The 24,329-nt window shown below is 41.1% G+C and overlaps 1 protein-coding gene across 1 annotated transcript in view; it reads left to right on the top strand.

Moving 5' to 3' along the window:
* Positions 1 to 4,936, top strand: part of tpd52 (tumor protein D52) — a 207,150-nt gene extending 202,214 nt beyond the window's left edge. The window contains exon 7 of the mRNA XM_059983515.1: positions 4,697 to 4,936. Coding sequence (XP_059839498.1) covers positions 4,697 to 4,850 — 154 coding nt within the window. The 3' untranslated portion in view covers positions 4,851 to 4,936. The remainder of the gene's footprint in view (positions 1 to 4,696) is intronic.
* The last annotated feature ends 19,393 nt before the right edge of the window (positions 4,937 to 24,329 follow it).

Here is a 24,329-nt window from a genome sequence, read left to right as displayed (position 1 = left end):
ATTCCTCCTCATCTCCATTCTAAAAGGATGCCCCTTTCAATAGTGTGTGCTGCTGATTTCCTGTATCTGCAGAATCACGTGTCTATGAAGGGAGGATAGATTATTTTTGCAATAGTGTCAGAGACAAGGAGTCTTGTTTCTTTCACACTCATTGTTATGCTCAAGGTATTGCCACCCACTTTTGCCCTTCTGGTGAAGGTATCGCACTTTGCTGTTGGGCGAAGGGTTTCAGGATTTGTACCCAGTGGTGGAGAATGCTCAGAAGTGGGAATAGGCTAGCAGGTTTAAGACATTCTGGTTTTTGGCACAGGGTAGAGAAGAGGTGTAAAAAGAATCAAATTTTGATCTGTCCTCATGTGTATGGCATCCATTAGTCTCGTGAGACCATGGATCTGCGCCTGAAAAGTCTTCTCCAGGGCACAGGCCTGGGCAAGGTTGTATGGAAGACCAGCAGTTGCCCAAGCAGCAAGTCTCCCTCTCCACGCCACCAATGTTGTCCAAGAGAAGGGCAGGGGCCGATACAGCTTGGCACCAGTGTCGTCGCAGGAGTTGCCAGAGCGAGGTTGAAGGCAACATCAGACTGCCTTAGGGACTCCAGCTCTGGATTTGCCCTTAGGGTTTACTCCCGAAGCCTTCCCCATGAGTGGATATGGCCGCAAGGCAGCGGAGGTTTGAAATCAGAGTTTTCCCTCTCTTAGATGGACTGCCTTCCCAGGCTGACGAGCTCCATCTTCCCGAATGCCCTCTTGTATGATTTTGGCTTCACAATCGACCTTGTCATAACCTTGTGATTTATCATTTGCCTGCACTGCACTCTTTACCTGCCCATTCACCTCCTCCTTCAGGGCCCCAAACAGTCCAACACTTCACCTGCTGACCTGTTGGGGGTCACCTACTGCATCCGGTGCTCCCTATGCAGCGTCCAGTACATTGGGGAGATGCGATGTAGATTGGGGGCCACTTTGTCAAGTGCCTCAGCTCCATCTGCAAAAAGCCCCATTTCCTGGTGGCCAATCATTTTAATTCCAGTCCCCTTTCCCATTCTGCCATGTCGTTCAGTGTCCTCCTCAACTGCCACGATGAGGTTGGAGGAGCAACACCTCATAATCTATCTGGATGGAATACAACCGATGGCATGGACATCATTTGTTCAAACTTCCCTCTTTTTCAGTTTCTCACTCTTTGCCTTGCCTGCCTGTCGCTTACCAAAGGTGCCCATTAACCTTTCCTTTCTCCCATGGTCCATTCTCCTGTCAGATTCCTTCTTCTCCAGCCTTTTAGATTTTGCACATATCACCTCCCAGCTTCTTACTTTGCCGCCCCCCCCCCACCCTCCTGTTCTCACCTATCACCTTCTAGTTTATAATCCTTCCCCTATCCCCACCTTCTTATTCTGGTTTCCTCCTCCTACCTTTCTAGTCTCGATGAAGAATCACAGCCTGACATGTTGACTGTTTATTCATTTCCATAGATACTGCCTGACCTGAGTTTCTCCAGCATTTTGTGTGTGTTGCTTTGGATTTCCAGCATCTGCAGAACCTCTTGTGCTTACAGCTTGCTGCGCCCGTTCAGTCGCTCTTGCACTGTATACTGCATTGCTGTTGTTTTACCACGTTCTAGCGCAATGCACGCTTCAATTATTTGATCTGTATAAACAGTATGTATGACAAGCTTTTCACGTGATACTATGATACCAATATGATTTGGTTTCCAAGAGTTGTTTGCACTACGACAATGGGTAAAGGTCTGATATCATTGTACGTGGGAAAAATCCCTGAGTTTTTGTAGAGATGCTACATCAGTATTGTTTTGTAACTACTAAACAGAAAATATCTTGACAGGCGTTAGAAATGATTGAATTTTCTGGCAAAAAGTATGGCTGTCTTCAGCAAAGTCTGAGCCTAACCAACCTGAATATGAGGTTATATAATTTCCCAGAAGGAATATGATCTCATCTGATTATTCTGGTCCTATCCTCCTTGAACTTTCATTTTAAAATACTCTTTCCATCTCCGGAATTAATGTTATGAATCTTTTTGCATTACTTTAAATTAAAGATAACACAGTGAAAGCTTGGTCTTAGCAAAATCCTCTATAGTTTTGGAAAATGTTCCTAATCTAAGCTTCACTGGTTGTGGAGGCACCAGAGGCTTTACCCAAGACCATTTGTCGGCTTCAGGATTGGACAATTGGTGGCGTTCAGCTTGGCCTATCCTGTATGAGTTACTCAAAGTTACGTGCACTGCAATTGCCTGTGATTTTGAATCCAAGCGCCACACTTGGAGAAAGCTACACTGGACTCTTCCATAGTTTAACAGATTTATATCAGAATCGGGTTTATTATCACTGACATAGGTTGTGAAATTTGTTCCTTTTGCAGTGGCAGTTCAGTACATAATAAATTACTATGGTTACAATAAGAAATAGGCTTAAAAATAAGGAGGGCAAGAAGAATCAGAATCAGGTTTAATATCACTGACATATTGTGAATCTTGTCATTTTGTGACAGCAGTACATTGCAATGTATAGTAAAAAACACTGTAAATTACAACAGGAAGTGTATATTAAGAAATGAATTAAATCAGTAGTGCAGAAAGAGAGGAGAGGGGAAGAGAGGAAGTGTTCATTGTCACAAGAACGCACAATGATCATTTACCCAAAGCTGTTTTCTATGGCGAGCTACATGAGGGAAAGAGGAAGCATGGAGGTCAGAAGCTGCGCTACAAAGATGTGCTCAAGCGCCAAATGAAGAACACTGACATGAATGTCAACACGTGGGAGAAAGATGCTTTGGACAGAAGAAGTTGGCGCTGCATTGTCACGAAGTCAATCCCAGCTATCGAGGAGAAAAGGCAGAAGAGGTATGAAGGTCATGAATGCAGAAATTCGGTGCTAGACCAGTCAAATCACAAATGCAACCGATGTGGGAGACCATGCCGATCCAATGCTGGTCTTGTGACTCATAAACGTGCCTGCAGAGACTAAACTCTCAGCACAGTCAACATTGAAATCGAAGGACAGCCAAAGAAGAAAAAGAAGCTGTTCTTGAAATGGTGAGTGTGAGCCTTCAGGCTTCTCAGCCTCCTCCTTATTGGTGGCAATGAGAAGAAGGCATGCCCTGGGTGATGGGGGTCCTTAATGGTGGGTGTCGCCTTTTGAAGGTGTGCTGGATGCTGGGGAGGCCAGTGCCCATCTTAGAGCTGGATGAGTTTACAACTTTCTGCAGCTTTTTAAAATCCTGTGTGGAATTGCCTATTAAATGCACCAAAATTGCCTATTCGTTGCAAGACCAAGCACCATGCTTGGCAGAAAGATGCACTGGACTCTTACGGTTTAACAGATTATATGCTCTTGAGTAGGACAACCAGAAATGACATAATAATAGCATTATAATTTTAGAGCCAAAGAGACACGTAGCATAGTAACACGCACAAAATGCTGGAGGAACTCAGCAGGTCAGGCAGCATCTATGGAAATTAATGTTTAGTCAACGTTTCAGGCCAAGACCTTTCTTCAGGACTGAGAAGAAAAGGGGAAGACACCAGAATAAAAAGGTGGGGTGTAGCACAGAATCAGGCCTGAAGGCCCACCAACTCAATGTCAAACATTGAGAACCCATTTACACTCATCCAACACCAAACCCAATTTTTAAAATTTCTTCCCGAAGTCCCATCATCCCTCTCCCCCAAATTCTACCACTCACTTGCACTTGGGGTGACTTAAACTTAAACTACTGATGAAACCAGAGCACCTGAGGAAACCTGAATGCAGTCACAGGGAGGGTATGCAAACTCCACCCAGACCGCACTCCGGAGGTCAGAACTAAAGCCAGGTTACTGGAGGAGCCGGGAGGTAGTTGATGGAACTAGCTGCGAGAAACCAGATTTATTACTATTAAACAAAATGCAATCGAAAGGTTCAATACATTGAAAATCAAAATTTCAAAGTAAGTTTTATTTTCTATGTAGCCTTATGATGTTAAGAACACATAATTAATAATTGTTCACTTTTTATCCTGTTTCCATGAGACATATCAAATTGTTTAAGGGACCATTTCAAAGCACTGTGTGTGTGCGCGCGTGCGTGCGTGTGTGCAGTATATTTGTCACTGTGTTGTGAAACACCTGCAGGTGGTATGTTTTTCTTTTTCATGTTAGTGATTTGATTTACATTATACTCCAGGTTTTCACGAAGGCTTCGTTTTTCACTTTTCTTGTGGACAATGTAATGTTGATATAATATAAAACCCCATTACTTGCGCTTCTAAGAAAAAAAGGCTTTAAAAACATAAAAGTGTTTTAAATGTAAAATGCAAGGTGGTGGAAATCCAGACTAACTAACTAACACTCTCTCTCTCTTTCTCTCTCTCTCTCTCACACACACACACACTCTTTCTCTCTCTCTCTCTCTCTCTCTCTCTCTCTCTCTCTCACACATTCTTTCTCTTTCTCTCTCTCTCACACACACAGTTCTCCAGTATTTTGTGCGTGTTACTTTGAATATTAGAAGTTGTTCTGAAAACTTAGATGGCTGATAACTTTTGTGATGTGCTGCAGCACCTACCAACACAGAGCAACTTATGTTGTGCATTAAAGGTATCCTTTTTTTTTGTGTGTGTTGAGGCATTAATTTCAGCAATACATGGAATCTGTTTCATAACAAAACAAACATGCCCGCTTTGTTGTTTCTTGTCCAGGAAGTATCAGAGGGGAGCAAGAGTACGTTTGAAGCTCGTTGATCTCGAACTGACATCACGCTTTCTTGGGGCCAAGACCGATACGACTCTTCTGGAGGCTGAAGCTACTCTTCTCGGGCTGCTGGACACCAAAGATTCAAAGCAAAGGGAATGAGATGAGAGAACAGGACCTGATATAATTGTGATTCTGTAAGGAATGTATATTTCTAGATTTAAAAAAAATAAACTTACTACAAGGTACTGTTGTTGTGTTTGTCAGAATTCGGGGGGTATACGTTTGATTGAATCCTCTTTATAAAGATAAAGAGATTGACTTTATTTGTCATGTGTACAACAGGGCATGCAGTGAACTGCATTGTTTGTGTCAAATCAAACCAGCGAGGCGGCTGCTGGGCAGCCTGCAAGTGTTGTGACACTTCTGGCGCCAATGTAACACTAACCCTGACTTTGGACCGTGGGAGGAAACCGGAACACCCAGAGGAACTCCAGGCAGTCATAGGGAGGATGTACAAACTCCTTACAGACAACAGGGAGAATCGAACCACGATCTTATAGCAGGCATTATAACAGGGTGCATTATGCTAATGGCTACACTAACCCCCGTGCTGCAGAACATTCACACTGAGGGAAGGCATAAAAATAGTTTACTTTTGGTTAGGCAAGCATATGACAGTGAGCACATAAGAAATTTGATTTTTTATATTTGAATTTCCAAATTTTCTTTGCATCTCATAGCTGTGACCATCTGCAGGAGGAGAGGATTTGGAGGGTGCATAAAATGAGTGTTAATGATGAATGGTCAGTGTAGCAACTTCGAACATGACCCTCAACCTGCACTGGTCAGCAGTTCCTCTGCTCAGAAGTGTACATGGGCTTACCAATCTTCTGACGAGTCTTTAGTAACGCTTAACCTCTTCCTTTTCATCGTTATTATTTTAATAGGCCATAAGAGGCTGATTTATTATCCCTCTTGACCCCATTCTCTTGCCTTCTCTCCTTAACCTTTGATGCCCTTACTAATCAAGAACCTGTCAACCTCAGCTTTAAATACGCCCAGTGACTTGGCCTCCACAGCCGTCTGTGGCAATGAATTCCACAGAGGAATTCCTCCTCATCTCAGTTCTAAAGGGACGTCCCTCTATCCTAAGGCTGTGCCCTCTGGTCCTAGACTCTCCCACTGTAGAAACTACCCTCTCCACACATCGATTCTATCCAGACCTTTCAATATTCGATAGGTTTCAGTGAGGTTTCCCCTCATTCGTCTGAACTCTAATGAGTAGAGGCCCAGTGTCAGCAAACGCCCAGAACTGCTCTCAATACTCCCTAATGCTGTCTGACCAATGCCTCCCAAAATGAATACATACATTGTATTTGCCTTCCTTACTACCAACTCAACTTGCAACGTAACTTAGAGAATCCTGCATGAGGACTCCCAAGTACCTCTGCATCTCTGATTCCTGAATTTTCTCCCCGTTTAGAAAATATTCTATGTCTCTATTCCTTCCACCAAAGTGCATGACCGTACACTTCCCTACACTATATTCCATCTGTCATTTCTTTGCCCACAAATCTGTCTGTCGTTTTGCAGGTTTCCTGCTTCCTCAACACTACCTCCCCCCTCCCCATCTATCTTCATATCATCCTCAAACTTGGCCACAAAGCCATCAATCCAGTCATCCAAATCTATCACATATGCCATGAAAAGAAGTGGTCCCAACCCAGCACTGACTGATGAAGAGCACACTAGTCACCCTCTATTCCCTCTCTTTGCCTCCTGCCAGTCAGTTAATCTTGTATATGTGCCAGTATCTTTCCTGTAATACAGTGGGCTCTTGTTAAGCAGCCTCGTGTGTGGCACCTTGTCAAAGGCTTTCTGAAAATCTAAGTAAACAACACCCATTGATTCTCCTTTGTCTATCCTGCCTGTTATTTCCTCAAGGAATTCCAACTGGTTTGTCAAGCAAGATCTCCCCTAAAGGAAACCATGCAGACTTCGGCCTATTTTATCATGTGCCTCCAAATATCCCCAACGCCACATCACTAATAATGGACTCTTCCCAACCATTGAAGTCAGGCTAACTAACCTTTAATTTAATTTGTTTTGCCTCTCTCTCTTCTTAAAAAGTGGAGTGACATTTGCAATTTTCCAGTTCTCCAGAACTACGATATTCAAGAATCTAATGATTCTTGAAAGAGCATTACTAATGTCTACAATCTCTTCAGCTACCTCTTTTAGAACCCGAGATTGTAGTCCTTCTGGTTCAGATGACTTATCTACCTTCAGATCTTTCAGCTTCCGAAGCACCTTCTCCTTGGTAGTAGCAATGACACTTATTGAATATATGGCATACTGCTAGTGTTTTCCATAGTGGAGACTGATGCCGAATACGTATTCCGTTCATCCATCATTTCTCTGTCCCCCATCACTTCCTCTCCAGCATCATTTTCCAATGGTCTGATAGTCACTTTCACTTCTCTTTTACTCTTTATCTGAAACATCTTCTGGTCTCCTCCTTTTATATTATTGGCTAGCTTACCTTCATATTTCATCTTTTCTCTCTTTATTGCTTTTTTAGATGGCTTCTGTTGGTATTTAAAAGCTTCCAAATCCTCTAACTTCCCATGAATTTTTGCTATAATAGGAATGAATACAATAAACTTTTTATGATTTTTTTATAATTCTATTTCCATTTATCTTATGAATCAGCCCATTTTTTTTTGTTCTCATTAATTTATTATCAAGTCATGTATATCCAGTGCTGACGTACCTCATGTTGACTGGGCGAAAAACACACTGTTTTTTAAATGTGTAGCATACCTTCCAAAACTTCATCCAATTATAGGTTAAGTACTGTATTACCATATCTGAAATGTCCATAAGATCAGGAGTAGACTACTAGACATGTATATGGAAGAATTTAAGCTGGGTGGGGGGATTTATATGGAAGGCAGGGTTTAAGGGTTGGCACAACATTGTGGGCTGAAGGGCCAGTACTGTGCTGTACTATTCTATGTTCTATTTAGATTATTTGGCCCAATGAGTGTTCTGCTATTTGATCATGGATAATTTGCTCCTGCCTTCTCCCTGTAACCTTTGATGGTTTTACTAATCAAGAACTTATCAGCTTTAAATATGCCAATGACAGTTGTCTGAATTCCACAGATTCACTATTCTCTGGCTAAAGAAATTCTTCCTCATCTCTGTTCTAAAACGATGTCCTTTTATTCTGAGGCTGTGCCCTCCGGTGCTGGGCTCTCTAAAGGAAACGCCTTCTCCATGTCCACTAAGCCTTTCAATATTGAGTAGGTTTCAATGAGATCCCCCTTCTCATTCTTCTCATTTCCAATGAGTACAGGCCTAGGGCCACCAAACACTTCCTTATATTTTAACCCGTTCATTCCCAGAATCATTCTCGTGAACCTCCCCTGGACCCTCACCAGTGCCAGCTCACCCTTTTTTTAGGTATGGGCCCCAGTGTTTCCTGGCTATTTTGCTTTGATGAATCATTTTCACTGTTTTCTGATCATCACTTGGTCTTTCATCAGTACGTACTTAGGGCATTGTGCTTATTCTCAAATACACATGAATGAAAAAACTTAAAACTTTTCTCAGTTCTGGTTTCAACAACTTGCTTTCATTGAGTAATAACCTGCAGCATGAATATCACAGTAGAAAGACAGGTATTTGGAAATTATTGTGGGATGCAGTGTCACTAAGTGTCACAAGGAATTAAAATGCTGCACTAAAACAACAAAAATACGTTATGGATTTCAGAAGGCTATGGATGACTGGATTAATAAAAACATTAAGTGGAGAAAAAGGGCAGGAACTGATGCTAACAATCAGCACAGACCTAATGGTTAGCCGCCCTTAAGTACAATATCATTCCCTAACTTATAATATGGAGTTAATATTATAATCTTAGACCTGCCAAAGATGAATTCTAATATCCAAGTTGAAATGTCCAGCAGGGCCTTTGGGTCTATCCCCTGGATACAAAGTGAGGCCTTTGGGAACATGTACAACATGCTGGAGAAACTCAACAGGTCAGGCAGCATCCGTGGAAACGAACAGTCAACTTTTTGGGCCGAGACCCTTCATCAGGACTGAAGAGTGAGGGACAGGGGCCCTATAAAGAAGGTGGGAGGAGGGTGGGAAGGAGAAGGCTGGTAGGTGCCAGGTGAAAAACCAGTAAGGGATGTGAGGGAGGGGATAGACAGGAAGGGTGAAGATGGAATGTAAGGGGAAGGCACTATGGGTAGTAGAAAGAGGTGGAACCATGGGGGAGGTGATAGGCAGCTGGAGGAGGAGGCAGAGTGAAAGTGGGATGGGGGAAGGGAGAGGGAGGGAATTACTGGAAGTTGGAGAATTCGATGTTCATACCAAGGGGCTGGAGACTACCCAGACAGTATATGAGGTGTTGCTCCTCCAACCTGAGTTTGGCCTCATCGTGGCAATAGAGGACGCTATGTATGGACATATCCGAATGGGAATGTGAAGCAAAGGAAGGCCTTTGGGTCTGTCCCCTGGATATGAAGCAAAGACTTTTTATTTATTTTACACTTTCATTGGTTTCATTTCACAACATCGGCCAGAAGCGCAGACTCACAACATTTAGATTTATGGTTTAATTTTTATTGGGCAGATAAATACGGACAGTGACAACAAATAATAGTTGTGTTATCTCATTCCACAGTTTCTTCATTGTTTCCTTCAAATTAATATATTAGCAAATTATTCTTTTTCTTATCTCCTGAGATGTGGAGCCAGCTTAGGTTATTGTTTCATTTCAAACCATTTAATTCATCTTGAACATAAGCATCTTAGAGCGGCTGTTGTGAACTTGAATAAAACTTCCATTCAAAAATTGCTGTTTTATCTCAGGTGCAGTACAATATAGATTATTTGATAGTGATAGAATTCCTCCCTTCAAGACGATAGAGCAAAATTTATTTTAATTTTGATTGTATTTTCTTGCAGCCGATCAGAACTGGATTTAAAATGATGAACATCACACAAAAAATAAATGTTGCCATTTCATTTTTGAATTTATAGCCCCTTGTTACAAGGAGAAATTCAAATGGTGCATTTACTAAACAGAGCACAGCAAGATCTTTCCTTCCCTATCTCAGTTCCCCAAATTGTCGTGTTCAAACTATAATTGAAAACAGGTCATGTATGAAATTTTTTCAGCCAATGAGCCCTTCTTCGTGCCTGAAGAATGACTTTTACCAGGTTTTTAGACGGAGGCAATGTCGACAGCCAATTTTGTCTTAAAATCAGACACCGAAACTTGGCAAATTATTGCTATCATCGAACTTAAAAGAACAGCCTTCTATCTTTCTTTAAGATAAAGAAACTCATTGAAAGCAGCTTTAAAATGGGCTAATAAACTAATATGTTAATTTAAGCACAGGAATGTTACCATATTTCTACATACATTGAGAGAATATTCTCTTATATTTTACTGATATCGTTCAAGAATTTGTTGAAAACAGTTTACATTGGTTTTAATGTTAAGTAATAATGGACATCTTTGCATTCCATAGTCAATTGAGTAATAGTTTTGTAAACATTGAATCACATTTGGATTTGGCACTGATGTTCCCTCTAAGGTGTGTACGTGCACACATCTTTTGCTACTAGCCCACAAAGGATTTCAAGCTGTGCAGAAAAGGCTGTCACCCTCCACCTCGTTTTACATCTTAAGTATATTTCACTATCGTACACAATCACTTTTTCTGGTTTCTGCTGTGCACGGTGTTGACAACGTGGAATTTGCAATGATTTGCGGCAGATTTTAGAACTAGCTTATTTTATACTCTATATTGAAGAAATTACTCAGTGCGCACATGTTGTTGTCACTGGGGCAAAAAAAAAATGTGCCCCGCACAAGATTTTTGCGCACACTATCATTACAAATTAGAGGGAACGTCGGTCAAAGGAATTTGTCCATTTATAGGAATACAAGATATATTCCTTTTAAAACATTTTATAGACATTTTATTAGTCTGCTTCTTGTACTATGTACTATGCTGTATTTTAAGGATGTCCATTAATTTATCCAACAAAGTTTTTTTTGCATTAAATAAAATTGAAATTGCATCAAATTCTTGTAGAAATAAGGGGTAGAAGAAGTAAAATAAGCAGCTGGAGAGAAGCAATTATTTGGACAATTACTGCCTACCCTTTGGTCTCTGGGCTAGAGCATCTTATGCACACGCTAGATCATAGGAGAGCAGAGGTTTCATTTACCGATTCAGCGACTTTGAAAAAAAGTCCCTGTTCCCAATTAGTGTTGCAAGTTGTACAGATCAATGGTGGGTTAAACTGAGCTGCCCACTCAAGTGGTGGGCGTACCATTTCATAAAAGGAAGAGGTTCTGCTCTTTCATAGTGCTGGGTTCTTTCAGTTGAGCTACAGTGGGTTTGATTCTTGTGTGAAAAACAACTGCCACAATACTTAAATCCTAACCTCCTCACCCCTGACGGCATGGGAAAGTGCACTCCTCAGCTGTTAGTTATATAAAGGCTGTTGTAGTCATGAGAAATGTTGATTAAAAAAAATGCAGTTTAACATCTCTCCTACTCTATGTATGTCAGCTGGTCTAGCGAGCTGTATAATTGGAAAAATACTTTCCTGGGTGTGTTTGCTATAATTAAGTGCAAAATTATTGTGGCTAGAATAATATGCTATTTGCCATATGTATGTCCAATCTTTTATCTAAATCCAGAGGGTTTTTTTTTGTAATATTGTTTTTAAGGAATACTGATGTATTTAAGATTTATAAGACAATTTAAACATATAATCTCTTTATAAATGCTTCTTTGCAAAGCACTGGAGGGATTTCCTAACAAATAATGGCTTTAGTATAAAATTCCAATTGTGGAATTTAAAATGACTTTTAAATTTGCTTTATTTAGTACATTTCAGATAAAAGTAGCAAATACTGCAACGTTTTTGTTGAAGACGTTTGCATTAATTTTATTATTTTTTAAAGTTAATATAGAGCAAAAATTGTGTAAGTGTGGAATAGCCCCTTTCAGCCCTTTGAGCCTCGCTGCTCAGCAATCCCCCCTATTTAACCCTGATATAATCGTGGGACAAATTACAATGACCGAATAACCTACCAACTGGTACGTCTTTGGATAGCGAGAGGAAACCCACACAGTCACAGGGAGAACGTACAAATTCCTTACAGACAGCGGCGGGAATTGAACCCAGCCCACTGGTACTGTAAAGCATTGAGCTGACCAGCCAGCGTGATATAATGGAGGTGTATATCTTCAGAGAATAGGACATGCCAGGCCGACAGAATGGTGAGAATTTTGAAATCAAGGTTCTTAATTCAAAGCATAGCCTGCCAAGTTAAAGGGAATCTTAAAAACATGATAAATGATGCTAAAATGTCTCAAAATAATTGAAGGCTTTTTAAATGAAAGCTAAGCAAGTAGTCATAAGGAAAACCAAATTATGATGGGAAGCAGTTCACTGAATCATAATTTCAGCAAAAAAAAGGTTAATGATTTTCTAGTAATTGCCTTTCCAGTAATACTGTGTATATGTTTTGGTGGAGGGACAGCTTCACCATTCTTGGTTCATATGTTGTAACACCTGAAAGGTGATTTTAGAAAGAGGCCATCAAAATAGTTTAGAAACAGTTGCAACGAGGTCACTAGTTCCAAAATGTGTCTGTTATGTGTAAAGGTTGTTTTACCCGTACTACAGATCTTAATTACTAGCCAGGAGCAGAGATCCAAGATATTAAGTTCAGCTGCATTCACAGAAGTAAAGCCAGCCAGATTCAAGCCACATCTTTACAAAGAGCAAACATATGAGGGCAAATAGAGCTTCTTCCTGAGGTTTTAAATGCTGTACGTGGATTTACCCTAAAGAGCTTGGAGACTATTACATAAGTTAACAGCAGCTGTGATGTATCTAGGCAACACTCAATGCTTCTCTATATCTTCTTCTATAAGAGTCAGAATAATCTGATTCTGTTTTTTTTCACCTCCCAATCTGCTACCACCCAAGCCATAATCAGGAATTTAACTTAATGGAAAGCTGGTAGTAACACCCTGGCATGTGACCAAAATGTTTTTTGTAAAACCTAGTCACACAGAATGGCAATCAGGTTTATTATCTCTGCCTTATATGAAATGAAATTTGGTTTTTTTGCAACATCAGCATAAAGTCATAAAATTACTCTAAATTATGAAATAAACAAATAGTGCAAATAATAATGAGGTAATGTTTGTGGACCATTCAGAGATCTGATTCCAGAAAGGGGAGAGGCTGTTGCTGAATCATTGAGTGTGAGTCTTCAGTCTCCTGTACCTCCTTCCTGTTGGTAGTAATGAGAAGAGGGCAAGTACCAGATGGTGTGAGTCCTTAATGATGGATGCTGCCTTCGTGAGGCATTTCTCAAACGTATGCTCGATGGTGGGGAAGGTTGTACCTGTGATGGAGCTGGCTGAGTATATGGCCCTCAGCAGCCTGCATACATCAGTCATCTGTAGAAATTCGTAAGAGTCTTTGATGACATACAATCTCCTGAAACTCCTAACAAAGTAGTTTCAGAGGTTTGCCTTTTTCCACGATTTGGGTCCAGCACAGATTTTTGGAGATGTTGACCCCCAGAATGTAAAGTTGCTCATTTTTTCCACTGCAGAACCCTCAAAGAGGACTGCTGCGTGTCTTCCTAACTTCCCTTTCCTGAAGTCCACACTCACTTTCTTGGTCTTGCTGGCAATGTGGTTGCTGTTATGATGCCATTCAGCCAGTTGATCTATCTCACTCCTGTATGGCTCCTGGTCGCTATCTGAGATTTTACCAACAATAATGCTGTCACCTTCAACTTCAGTACAGGAGTTGAGATGTTATATTGAAGTTGTATAAGACATTGGTGAGACCAAATTTGGAGTATTGTGTGCAGCTCTGGTTACCCACTTACAGGAAAGATATCAATAAGATTAAAGAGTACAGACAAAATTTATGAGGATGTTGAAGGTCTGAGTAATAGGGAAAGTTTGAATAGACTAGGACTTTCCCTGAAGTGTAAGGGTTGAGGGGAGATTTGATTGAGGTACACAAAACTATGAGGGGCACAGATGAGTTTAATGTAAGCAGGCTTATTCCACAGAGGTTAGTTGAGATGAAAACTGGAGGTCATAGATTAAAGGTGAAAGGTGAAGAACATGAGGTGCAACTCCTTCACTCAGAGCATGCTGAGAGTGTGGAATGAGTTGCCAATAGATGTGTTGAACGCTGGTCCAACTATGATATTTAAGAGAAGTCTGGATAGATACATGGAATGGGAAGCACTGTGATCCAGGGTGCAGGTAGATGAGATTGGACAAACTGGATGGGCTGAAGGGCCTGATTATGTGCTGTGGAGCTCCATGATTGTATCAGTGAACTTACTGATGGTGTTTCAGGTGTGCTTAGCCACACAGTCATGGCATAGAAAGAGTAGAGCAGCAGACCACAACGCATCCTTGATGTGTGTCTGCGAATGAGGAAGGAGTTAAAATTTCTTCTTGTCACCATTTGATGGTTTTGGCAGTGGATAATGGTCTGGCCACAGCCTTGTTACTACAATATGCTGAGGAGCAGTTGAAATCCAACTTACTTTTCCACTTAGGATTACCATTTTCTCCTCCTGGCTTCTCATCAGAGGTTAAAGTTGTAGGCCGAATGTCTGCATTTTTGAGTCCGAATCTGTGTCCAGTGGAGGGCAAAGAAGACAGCCCTTTCTTGGGGTTAGAAGACTGCGTGTGCGTGGGTGGGAGGGAGGAACGGGCTTGTTTCTGTTGCTGTTGTTTGTTGCTTGTTCTGCCGGACATTGTGAGCTTGCGATGTTGACACCAGAATGTGTGGTGACACTTTCAGGCTGCCTCAGACGCACACTCTTGTGTGTTGATTGTTAATGCACAAACAACGCATTTTACTGATGCACACGTGATAAATAAACTTAAATCTTGAAATCAGCTCTATTGTAATGCACTTTGACATGGATTCCAGTCAGCTGCAGACAATTCACCTCTGAATTGATAGAAGTTTCTTTGAATTGCCTTAAATCTATAATTAAGCAGGTGGTCAATGGTAGATCTAAATTCCAGTTTATTGGGCTGAGCAGGTGAACAGTGAATAATTAATAAGTGTCTGATGATCCACCAGTAATACATTAAAATCCAAAAGCATTATTCGTAATTACATGTTATATTTTTGGCCTTGCAGGCAATTGGAAAATGCCCTCTATATTTGTGTCGATAAAATGTATATATTCCCAATGCTACCTCCCACATATTGAAGTGATTTGCATGTACAATTTGAAAAGCTGACTAAGCAACATATAGAGCAGTTGGCGTAGCTATTGGATGATATGCAATTTTGCTGACGTATTCTTTTGCTCTCGTTGTTTTTCTTTGAGAAGGTACCCAGGTGCTTCTTCCAATAGTGGCCAATTTATTAACAACCAATCACTTCAGCGCAGGCTCAGCAGCCCGGGCCTGTGGGCCAGCAATGACAGTTACGCAGAGCAGGGTAAATGTCGGAGCTGGAGGAGTCTGTGGCTTTCTGGCGATTTCATTGCTCCGTCAGTAATGGAGCTGGCAGGGCGGAATCAATTACCGGCCAGTCAAGATTTTCCCACAGGTTGGTGCTTGGGAAAAGACTTTGCTGCTGCCGAGACAGCTGGCATGAGGTGTCCACTGGGAAAGTGGTCTGCTGAATGAAAGACAGACAGTTCCATGTGATAAATCTGGTGGTAAACTGGTGACGGTTCATAAATTAAAGAACAAACGGCAAAGCTTGTACGCCTTTCCCCCTAACTTGTGTCAGGTCTGGTTTCAAAGGATGTTTTAAAAAGCTACATTTAAAAAAAAAATCTCTTTTAAAAAAAGTCTCCTTTACCCCGTGCAAGCAATGTATCAGGAATGAGCATGTCTTTAATGATCCATTTTTGTGGTCAGGCTTCATCAAGACAGGAGCAATATATCATCGAAGTAGTTTGTTTTTCACTCAAATAAATAGTGAGAATATTTTGGTCATAAATACAATTTTAAAAAATTGTTGAGGGAGCAAATAAAGATATTGAAGCTATTTGGTCTGGTCAGTTTAATTTTTAAAAATCATTCCTTGTAGGACTGACATCGTGGAAAAGCTGCCAAATATTAAACCCATTCATCAGTGTCTGTGAATGCATGATAACTATGATGACTAACACTAAAATAGATTTAGATTTAAAGACGTTTAAGCACCGAATTCTATGCATCCAGCTGTAGATGTTCACTTGTTAATGCAAAAAATTTAAAATGTATTTTATGAAACTCTGAGAGTTTGCCAATCCGTTGGTTAATAGCTAATGGAAAAGTGGTTAAGGTATGGCTGACTAAAGTAGCCATGCAAGAAATTGTATTCCTTCAGTTTGATTGCAACACCACAAACATATTGTTATATAAAAAAAAACAAGGCATAGTTTAATGTAAACGCGATTATGAACAACAAGTTTAGCCGGGAGCAATTGAATCATTTTTATAGTGCAGTACACAGAGAAAGATTGTTTCAGCAATCACCTGTACCTGAGAGGTTTTCCAGTACCTGCCACACCCATGGTTCCCACACTTTGGTGCACAGCATTGAGAAATTAATAGTTCAGTTCAAGTCTAGCATTAGAGAGGCATTTCCATAAGTAATTGGATTCGCGGATTAATAACTTTGGTGCAATAGCCAGTGGAGGGTGCGTCATGATTACAGAAGAGAATATCTTATGAAAGCTTTTGGCTTGCTGCAGCTGCCCCACCTGACATAGCCTTGTCCTGAATTTCTGGGTTCAGGTCATTAGCAATATAAATTATCGTCATGCATTAAACTGCTAATTTGTAAATTTTGGGATTAAAATCCAAGGAAGCAGTCAAAATCTGCTTCATTTAAAAAGGATTAATTAATAGATTACTTCAAAAAGGATTAATTAATGGATTACAGGTGCCCATCAATTCGATTTTGTTGTTTACCTTATAGGTAACTGATATATTCAAATGACCATATGACATAAAAGCAGAATTAGGCCATTTGGCCCTGTGAGTCTTCTCCATCATGGCTGACCAAAGTAAGTTGCAGAAACTTATAAAATTAGCCATCTCCATCAGGGGCAATAGCCTCTGTAGTATCCAAGACATCTTCATGGAGTGGTGCCCTGGGAAGGCAGTGTCCATCATTAAGGACCCTCATTGCTCAAAATATGCCCTCTTCTCATTGCTACCATCAGGAAGGTGGTACAGAAGCTTGAAGACACACACTTAGCAATTCAGGAACAGCTTCTTCACCTCTGCCATCCAATTTCTAAATGGTCATTGAACACATGAACCTCACTACTTATTTTCACCTTACTACTTATTTTTATTTCTGTATTTTTTGCACTACTTATTTTAACTATTTAATAGACATATATACATATATATATACTTACTGTAATTCAGTTTTTTCTCTTTATTTATCATGTATTTCATTGAATTGCTGCCATAAAGTTAACATCTTCACAACATATGCCAGTGATATTAAACCTGATTCTGATTTATTACCCCCTCAACCTCATTCTCCTGCCTTCTCCCTGTAACCTTTGACATCCTGACTAATCAATAACCTATCAACCTCTGCTTTAAATATACCCAATGACCTGGCCTCCACAGCTGTCTGTAGCAATGAATTCCACAGATTCACCACCCTCTAGTTAAAGAAATTCCTCCTCATCTCTGTTGTAAGGTAAAGTTCTTCTATTCTGAGGTTGTGCCCTCTGATCCTAGACTCCCTCACCATAGGAACATCACTGCCATAGGCCTGAGAGATTAGTCTATCCAAGATACATTAGCGAATGTCGTAAAAGTATCTGTAGGAATGTTCATATGAAAAGTTTTCTGTTAAAAGTTAGTCTGGAAATAGAATACTGCCCACAAACACAAGTTCTTAAAAAGGACTTGGCAGAGCAAAGTTAAAATCGAGAATTGCCCTGTCAGTCACATTTACATCCAAACATGTATTGGCCTGTTAGTGGTGCCGTTCTTCTGAGCTGGAAATGTCAGATGTGCAGTTAGAAAAAATGCTAAAACATCAATGAAATGAAAGTGAAGATTAACAAACTTTGTAAGTGCACTTTATTTTGGATTTCTATACTTAATAACTGCTGAAAATGTTTTTTTTTTAATCTTAAGTACTTTTCTAAAAAAATTGTTTATTTAGGGAACAATACTTTGTATATCATAAGAACATAAGACATAGGAGCAGAATTAGCCATTTGGCCCATCTAGTCTGCTCGGCTATTCCATCACATCTGATTTATTATCCCTCTCCACCCCATTCTCTTGCTTCTTCCCTGTAACCTTTGACACACTCTGATATCCATCTCTGTGTGTGTTGACACTCATTAAATTGATGTCTATTGCAAAAGAACCACTGTGGGCCCAATAGAGCTTTACAGTAATTGGTCAGTGGGAGAGGTTGGAAACTGATTTCTGAAAATCCTAGTGTTTACACTACCTTTATTACATTAGTACCTGGTGAGCTTTATTGGCTCCAACAGAACTTTAGGCGTTTATCTACTCAGTTACCATGGAGCTTGATGTTTAGAATTTTAGTTGTAACTGGGCAGTGGCAAATGGCCTCTTGGAATAAGCCAAGAATCTATAAGTTTATGATTTTAGCCCTAAAAAGCACGTTGACCAAATGAGATAATCTTCCTCGAATTCTCACTTCTGTCTTACTTCAATGGAGTCACTAAAGTGACGTTCAGAAAGGTGAGGTCTGAAGATGTCAATGTAATAGTTCTTAGAGAATATCATTGGAGAAACCATGAAAGATTCGGCATTTCCCCCCCCCCCCCCCACTGTCCTGTGTGTAAGGGAGATTATCTCTTCAATCAAAGAAGTGTGAACTAAACTGTTAGCAGAAATCAAGGTTTAAAAAGAAAACCAGTGCTCACTTTGCATGAAGGATTGGAAAGTCAGCTGTACTTGCTGCCCATCGGTATCAGCAAGGGAGTGGCACCAACAGAAGCATGATGTTGGGTAATTAAGGTGTTCTCAAAATCATTATTGCAACACTTTGATTGTGCTGTGCGTGGATGAGCATTTCAGTCCACTTATAAGGATTGCAAAAGTTTGCCATCGGGTCTACTGAGTGATGCAATAAATGCACGTCAGGTCTTGGAAATATTTGGTAAATTTATATTAGTGAACAATTTTAAATCTTCCAATACTGCACTAAATTCCATTTTCCTATTATATGCTTAGTTTGAATGATCCTATTCAATTGTGATGTGATGGTGTTGCAACAAGCGAGGCGAACCCAAGCGCAGGACATAGGCACAGAGCTTGCGTTAGGATGTAGACGCAGGCGTGAGTGTTGAATGGCAAACAGGAGAGAGTGCAGGAAGGCAGGAGGCAGGCAGAACTTATCTTGACACAGAGCGTAGAAAGGGAAGCAGCAGACAAAGCTTTTCTTAGCACAGACAGAAGGAGTTACACCGGTAAACCTCAGTGCTGAAGTAAAACTTATGTTGACATGGAGAGACTGAGTTTCACAGGTAAACCTCGGTTAGGAGTAGAACTTAGAAAACTTATCTTGATACGAAGAGATTGAGTATCACAGGTAAATCTCGGCACTGAAGCAAAACTTAGAACACGCAGCCCTAAGGGCCGGGTAACGTTAATTACCACACATTAAAAACCAATGATTTGGCAACTAGTGGTTGCAAAGCTGGGGTTCTTATGCTGCAGGTCATGATGAAAACCAGGTGTATTGCCATCAAAGGAAATTAGGAGAAATGGGGAATTAATGGTTGGAACTGTGGCACAAGCAAAGGGAATTAGGAGAAAATGGGGAATTAAAGGTCGGGACCGTGACAGATTGAACTTGTTTCTGAATCTGTATACATTTGCAAATTGCAGTTTTTTTCCCCTCTGAAAATGGGAGTACACGTCTAAAGTTTGTGCAGTATGGATTCCTCTCTCCTTTCGTTGATGACTATGCTGATCAGTTTTTCTTTGTTACTCAATCCTTCACAGGATTTGTACATCACTGGTTATGCTTTGCAACCTTTTATGACTTGCCATTTATAAGGTGGCGGTAATCCATGCTTTTGAACCTCTGTAAGTGGTGAAGATGGGACCACAGTGTTAGACAGAAAATTTAGCATTTTAACCTGATGACAAAGAGTGAACAATATATTTATAAGTCATTTGGAAGTGGTGACCTGTGAGCTTAGAGTGTGCTGTTTTACTCTTCACATGTGCTTTAAAGGTGATGAAATGTTTTGGGAAGTCTGTTAGAGGACCCTGGCTGCAGACTATCAGTCTCTGATCTTGATCTGCTCCAACTTTCCTACTGGAGCAATAGGTCCACAGCAAATGCCACATCATTGACTCTTCACTCAACCCTGGACTGTCTGGATAACAAAAATGCGTACATCAGGATGCTCTTCATTGACTACAGCCCAACTCAACTTTACTTGCCTCATGATTGAATTGTTCCCACAACCAATGGACTCGCAAAGACTCTCCATCTCATGCTCTTGATATTTATTGTATATTATTATTTTTTATTTATTTCTTTTTACTTTGCACAGCTTGTTTTCTTCTGCACTCTGTTTGAACACCCAAGATGCGTGGTCCTTCGTTGACTCTATTATGGTTATTAGTCTATAGATTTATTGAGTATGCCCACAAGAAATTGAATCTCAAAATACATATATGATGACATATATGTACTTTGATAATAAACTTATTTTGAAATTTGCTAACATGGTACATGTCAGGTTACATTTCTGGTTAATGATGGTATCCACTATATTAATAATAGAGGGTTGAATATGTTATTATATTTCCCTGTGTACTGGAATTCCCCGCCTCACCTCTTCCCACTCTCTCCTCTCTCCCCACTTATGGCTTACTGTAAATGTTTTCCTTATGCCTCGTAGAATTTATTCTCTTGTTGCGGGATCTCATTTCTCCTGGATAAAGGCAAAATGCTAAATGTGCAACTGGTCACATATTCATTGATAAGTGACTTACTTTGGATGAAGTAGTGATATGTTTAGTTTATGCTTTATTAGATTTTCAATGATATTTATGTCCATTGGAAGTGAATGCACTCAGTTTATAGGCAATGTCAGCACATTTTAAAGCCAGCGGTGAATGAAAAATTCCAGCATCTAGATGATGTGACAAGCTATCACAATAAAATTGAAATCCTGCTATGTTTTGTTGAGTTTTTACATACATTTTAAAAATGCTTTATGTCCCATCTGATGTAAAAATTTACTAGTGCCTGCTTGGATTTAAAATATATGAACCAGGTAGTTAACTTGCATCTCCTCTCTTTTAATTTTGATTTAAGCCACACCTCTCAGTGGCTGCTGTTTTAAATAACATTTTGTGTGTAACACCTACCCAACAGGCTGGTATATGTCTAGGGGAAAAGGAGATCCAGCCACTCACCAACCAAGGTGCTTTGGGAATCAAGTTTATGCCGTGTGCACACACACCATATCAAAGTCACACCAGATACAGTTATGGAATACACTTTAAAGATTTTACTAAAACTAAAAGAGTACTACGCAATACAATATATATGAAGGAAAAGAAAAATAAAGTAAAAAGCGCCAACTTACCAAAGTTCAGTCAGTTCAGTGCACATCGTTGGAGCTCAACCATCGAACCATTCGACCCCTCGTCACTTTCCTCCAACCTCCACGTCCTTGCACCTGGGACCACCCCGGTGGTCGACCGAGCAGTGCAGCGCACATCCACCTTCCTTGGTACCTACTTCCCGACTCCCTTGAAAAGACCGCGAAACCCCCGCTCCCAGACCCACAAGACAAAATAACATTCCCCATTGGTCAACAAATGAATACGATCTTGATATCAGCAAGTCTAAAGCTAAACAACTGCGAGAGAAAGCACTTATCATACAAAGAAGCATCCCTACTCTTAACAAAACGAAGCCATTTTGATAAACATACACAGTACATCGTACATGTGTAAATGCATGGAAATGGTTCTAAAAGTGTTCAAAACCACCTAACCATGTTGTAGTGTGTGTGCAAATCTACGTGTTCACTACTCTGGCCACGCGTAGTGCAGAGAAGATGGAAAAACTAAAATAAAAAAAAACCCAAAATGCTGGAAAAACAGCAAGTGAGGCTGCAACTCTGGGAAGAGAAACAGTCAAAGAGCCTTTGTTGAAATGGAAAGGGAGAGAATTAAAGCTGTGGGAGCCATGGGGAGGGAAGGTAGGTATCTCTAATAGGATCAAACAATGTGTCGAGGAAGGGTCTCAACTGGAAACGTTGACTGTCCACTTCCCTCCATCGATGTTGCCTGACTCACTGAGTTCCTCCAGCACTTCTCCTCAGACTCCAGCTTCTATACCCTTGTGTCTCCACTGTTTTTCATCAATGACTTTTCATCGGGCCTGAGAAAAGTTAGAAATCAAGCATGCTGTAAGTTGAAGGGGAGAGGTGGAGAGTACAAGGAGAACGCCTCTGGTGGAGAGAGTATGATGGAGGTTTCAAATAGAAGCTTGGGGTCACTCTTGCAGCCTGAGTAAGTCGCCTCTTACTTTATTTCTCCACTACCACTTTGACTTTTCTGTCTGTGACTTCTTATAAACTGTCTTATGTGTTGCAGTTCCTGTGATGCCTACTGTAGGCTAGAGGGGCTGCAATTCATCTTCTGATGGGAAGTTCACTCTGTTTTTCTCCCGCACATGCTGCTCGAACCTCCTCTCAGACTCAGCATTCTCTGGTACTGTTTCAGATGCCCAACGTCTGCGAAGTTTTGCTTCCTTAGTGTTTTGTAGCTCACGGATCCAGCATTGCTTCCCTTTCTGTGCCTCACATTCAAGTGGCTCAGATGGTTCCGTTTATTATCAGAGAATGGGTACAGTGTACAACCTGAAATTCTTACCCTCCGCAGCCACCCACGAAAAACAGAAGAACCGGAAAAGAATGATTAACAGAAAAATGTTAGAACCTTAACGTCCCCTCTCCCCCTCCCTGCACGTAAGCAGCAGCAAAGCACCAACGCATCAACCCCCCCATCCATTTCACCAAAAAAAGTCAGCACTCCCCCACCCACCAAGCAATAACAAAGCTCCCAGAGAGAGACCATGATCTACAGTATTGTTTGACATGCCACAGGCGCTTTCTCTCGTTAACAAGAGACAGGGAGATGTCACCCATTTCACAGTGAAAGGGGAGACTAACAGTTGCTGTTACGGTGTTGCAGTCTGCCTCGTCGCTTTTTATTCTGAGGATCTCTGATTCGAGAATTGGCAGCAATCTCTCCCCACTATCGAGAGAAAGAGAGAGTGCAATCACTCGACTACAGAGACCTCCATCTCCCACGATGCCGCAGTCGGCAACACCGGCCCGTAAGCGGTCATCCACAGGGCCACACTCCGGAGGCGCCACCTTCCAAAAAATGCCGTCAATGGGGATCGATGAGCTCCAGGAGCAGGAACTCATCTGTCGTGAAGTGCCGCAGTTTTGAGTGCCGTTGCAGATCAGGGACCATGATGGAACCCCAGCCACCTTGAAAAGGAAAAAGAAGAGACACTAAAGGGAGGTTTCTGCAGATATGCTTAGAGAAGTAGCCACTTGATGCCACCTTAACTCCGCCCTCCTGCTTTCATAGAACATAGAAAATGAGAGCACGGTACAGGCCTTTCGGCCTTTGATCTTGTGCCAGTCTTTTAACCGACACAAAGATCAATCTAACCTTTCCCTCCTATGTGGCCCTTCATTTTTCTATCATCCATGTGCCAATCTAAGTGTCTCTTAAATGTCCTAGATGTAACCGCCTCCAACATCACCCCTGGCAGGGTGTTCCACACATCCATCACTCCTCGTGTAAAACAACTCACTCCACAGAGGCGTGCAAAATGATTAGAGGCACAGATCATTCACACGAGGCAGTTCGTACATGATTTTTATGTCGCCTCTGTGATTAACTTCTCCACCCTTTCTCCACAGCCATCACTTGATTCATTCAGTCTCTCGTGGTCCTCACCCCGTCACAGACATTCCTTTGGTTCTCACCAGCTAATCTCTCTCAGTGACTTAAAGCTTAGACATTCAGAAAGTTTTCCGTTCAGGTTAAAGCTTGCTGTCAGCTCTTGTTTCTCTTCCCACAGATGCTGCCTGACCTGTTGAATATTCTATTTTCATTCATTGTGCTAACCATATGAGGAATACAAAAAGACAGTCAGTCTGCCAGATCATGTGGAACTGGATCATTTAACCCTTTAACAACTCCGGACATGTGAGGATACATGAGGCACATGCTGAAGGCAGAGTAGTTTTCCCCTTTCTACTTCCCTTGTGTCCCCACCTCCCCACCTCCCTCCAAATGCTATCCCAGTCAATTTCAGGCTAGCTCCAGGTTGAAAGTGGTCTGACGTTTAGTGACATGAAGTGGTAGCTGGCAAATGTGGACAAGGCAGAAGGAAAGTCAATCATTGACTTAGCTCTGATTTATGAAACCTTGGTGTTACTAGGTGCTAGGTTTGCCCAGACCCTGGAGCATTCACAGAGTTATAACCCTGCACTGTTGAGTGCTGTGTGGCATATTTACAGAT

This window comes from Hypanus sabinus, chromosome 1, assembly GCF_030144855.1.
Source record: "Hypanus sabinus isolate sHypSab1 chromosome 1, sHypSab1.hap1, whole genome shotgun sequence".
In the NCBI taxonomy this organism is placed as follows: domain Eukaryota; kingdom Metazoa; phylum Chordata; class Chondrichthyes; order Myliobatiformes; family Dasyatidae; genus Hypanus; species Hypanus sabinus.
This window is presented reverse-complemented; position numbering and strand designations above follow the sequence as displayed.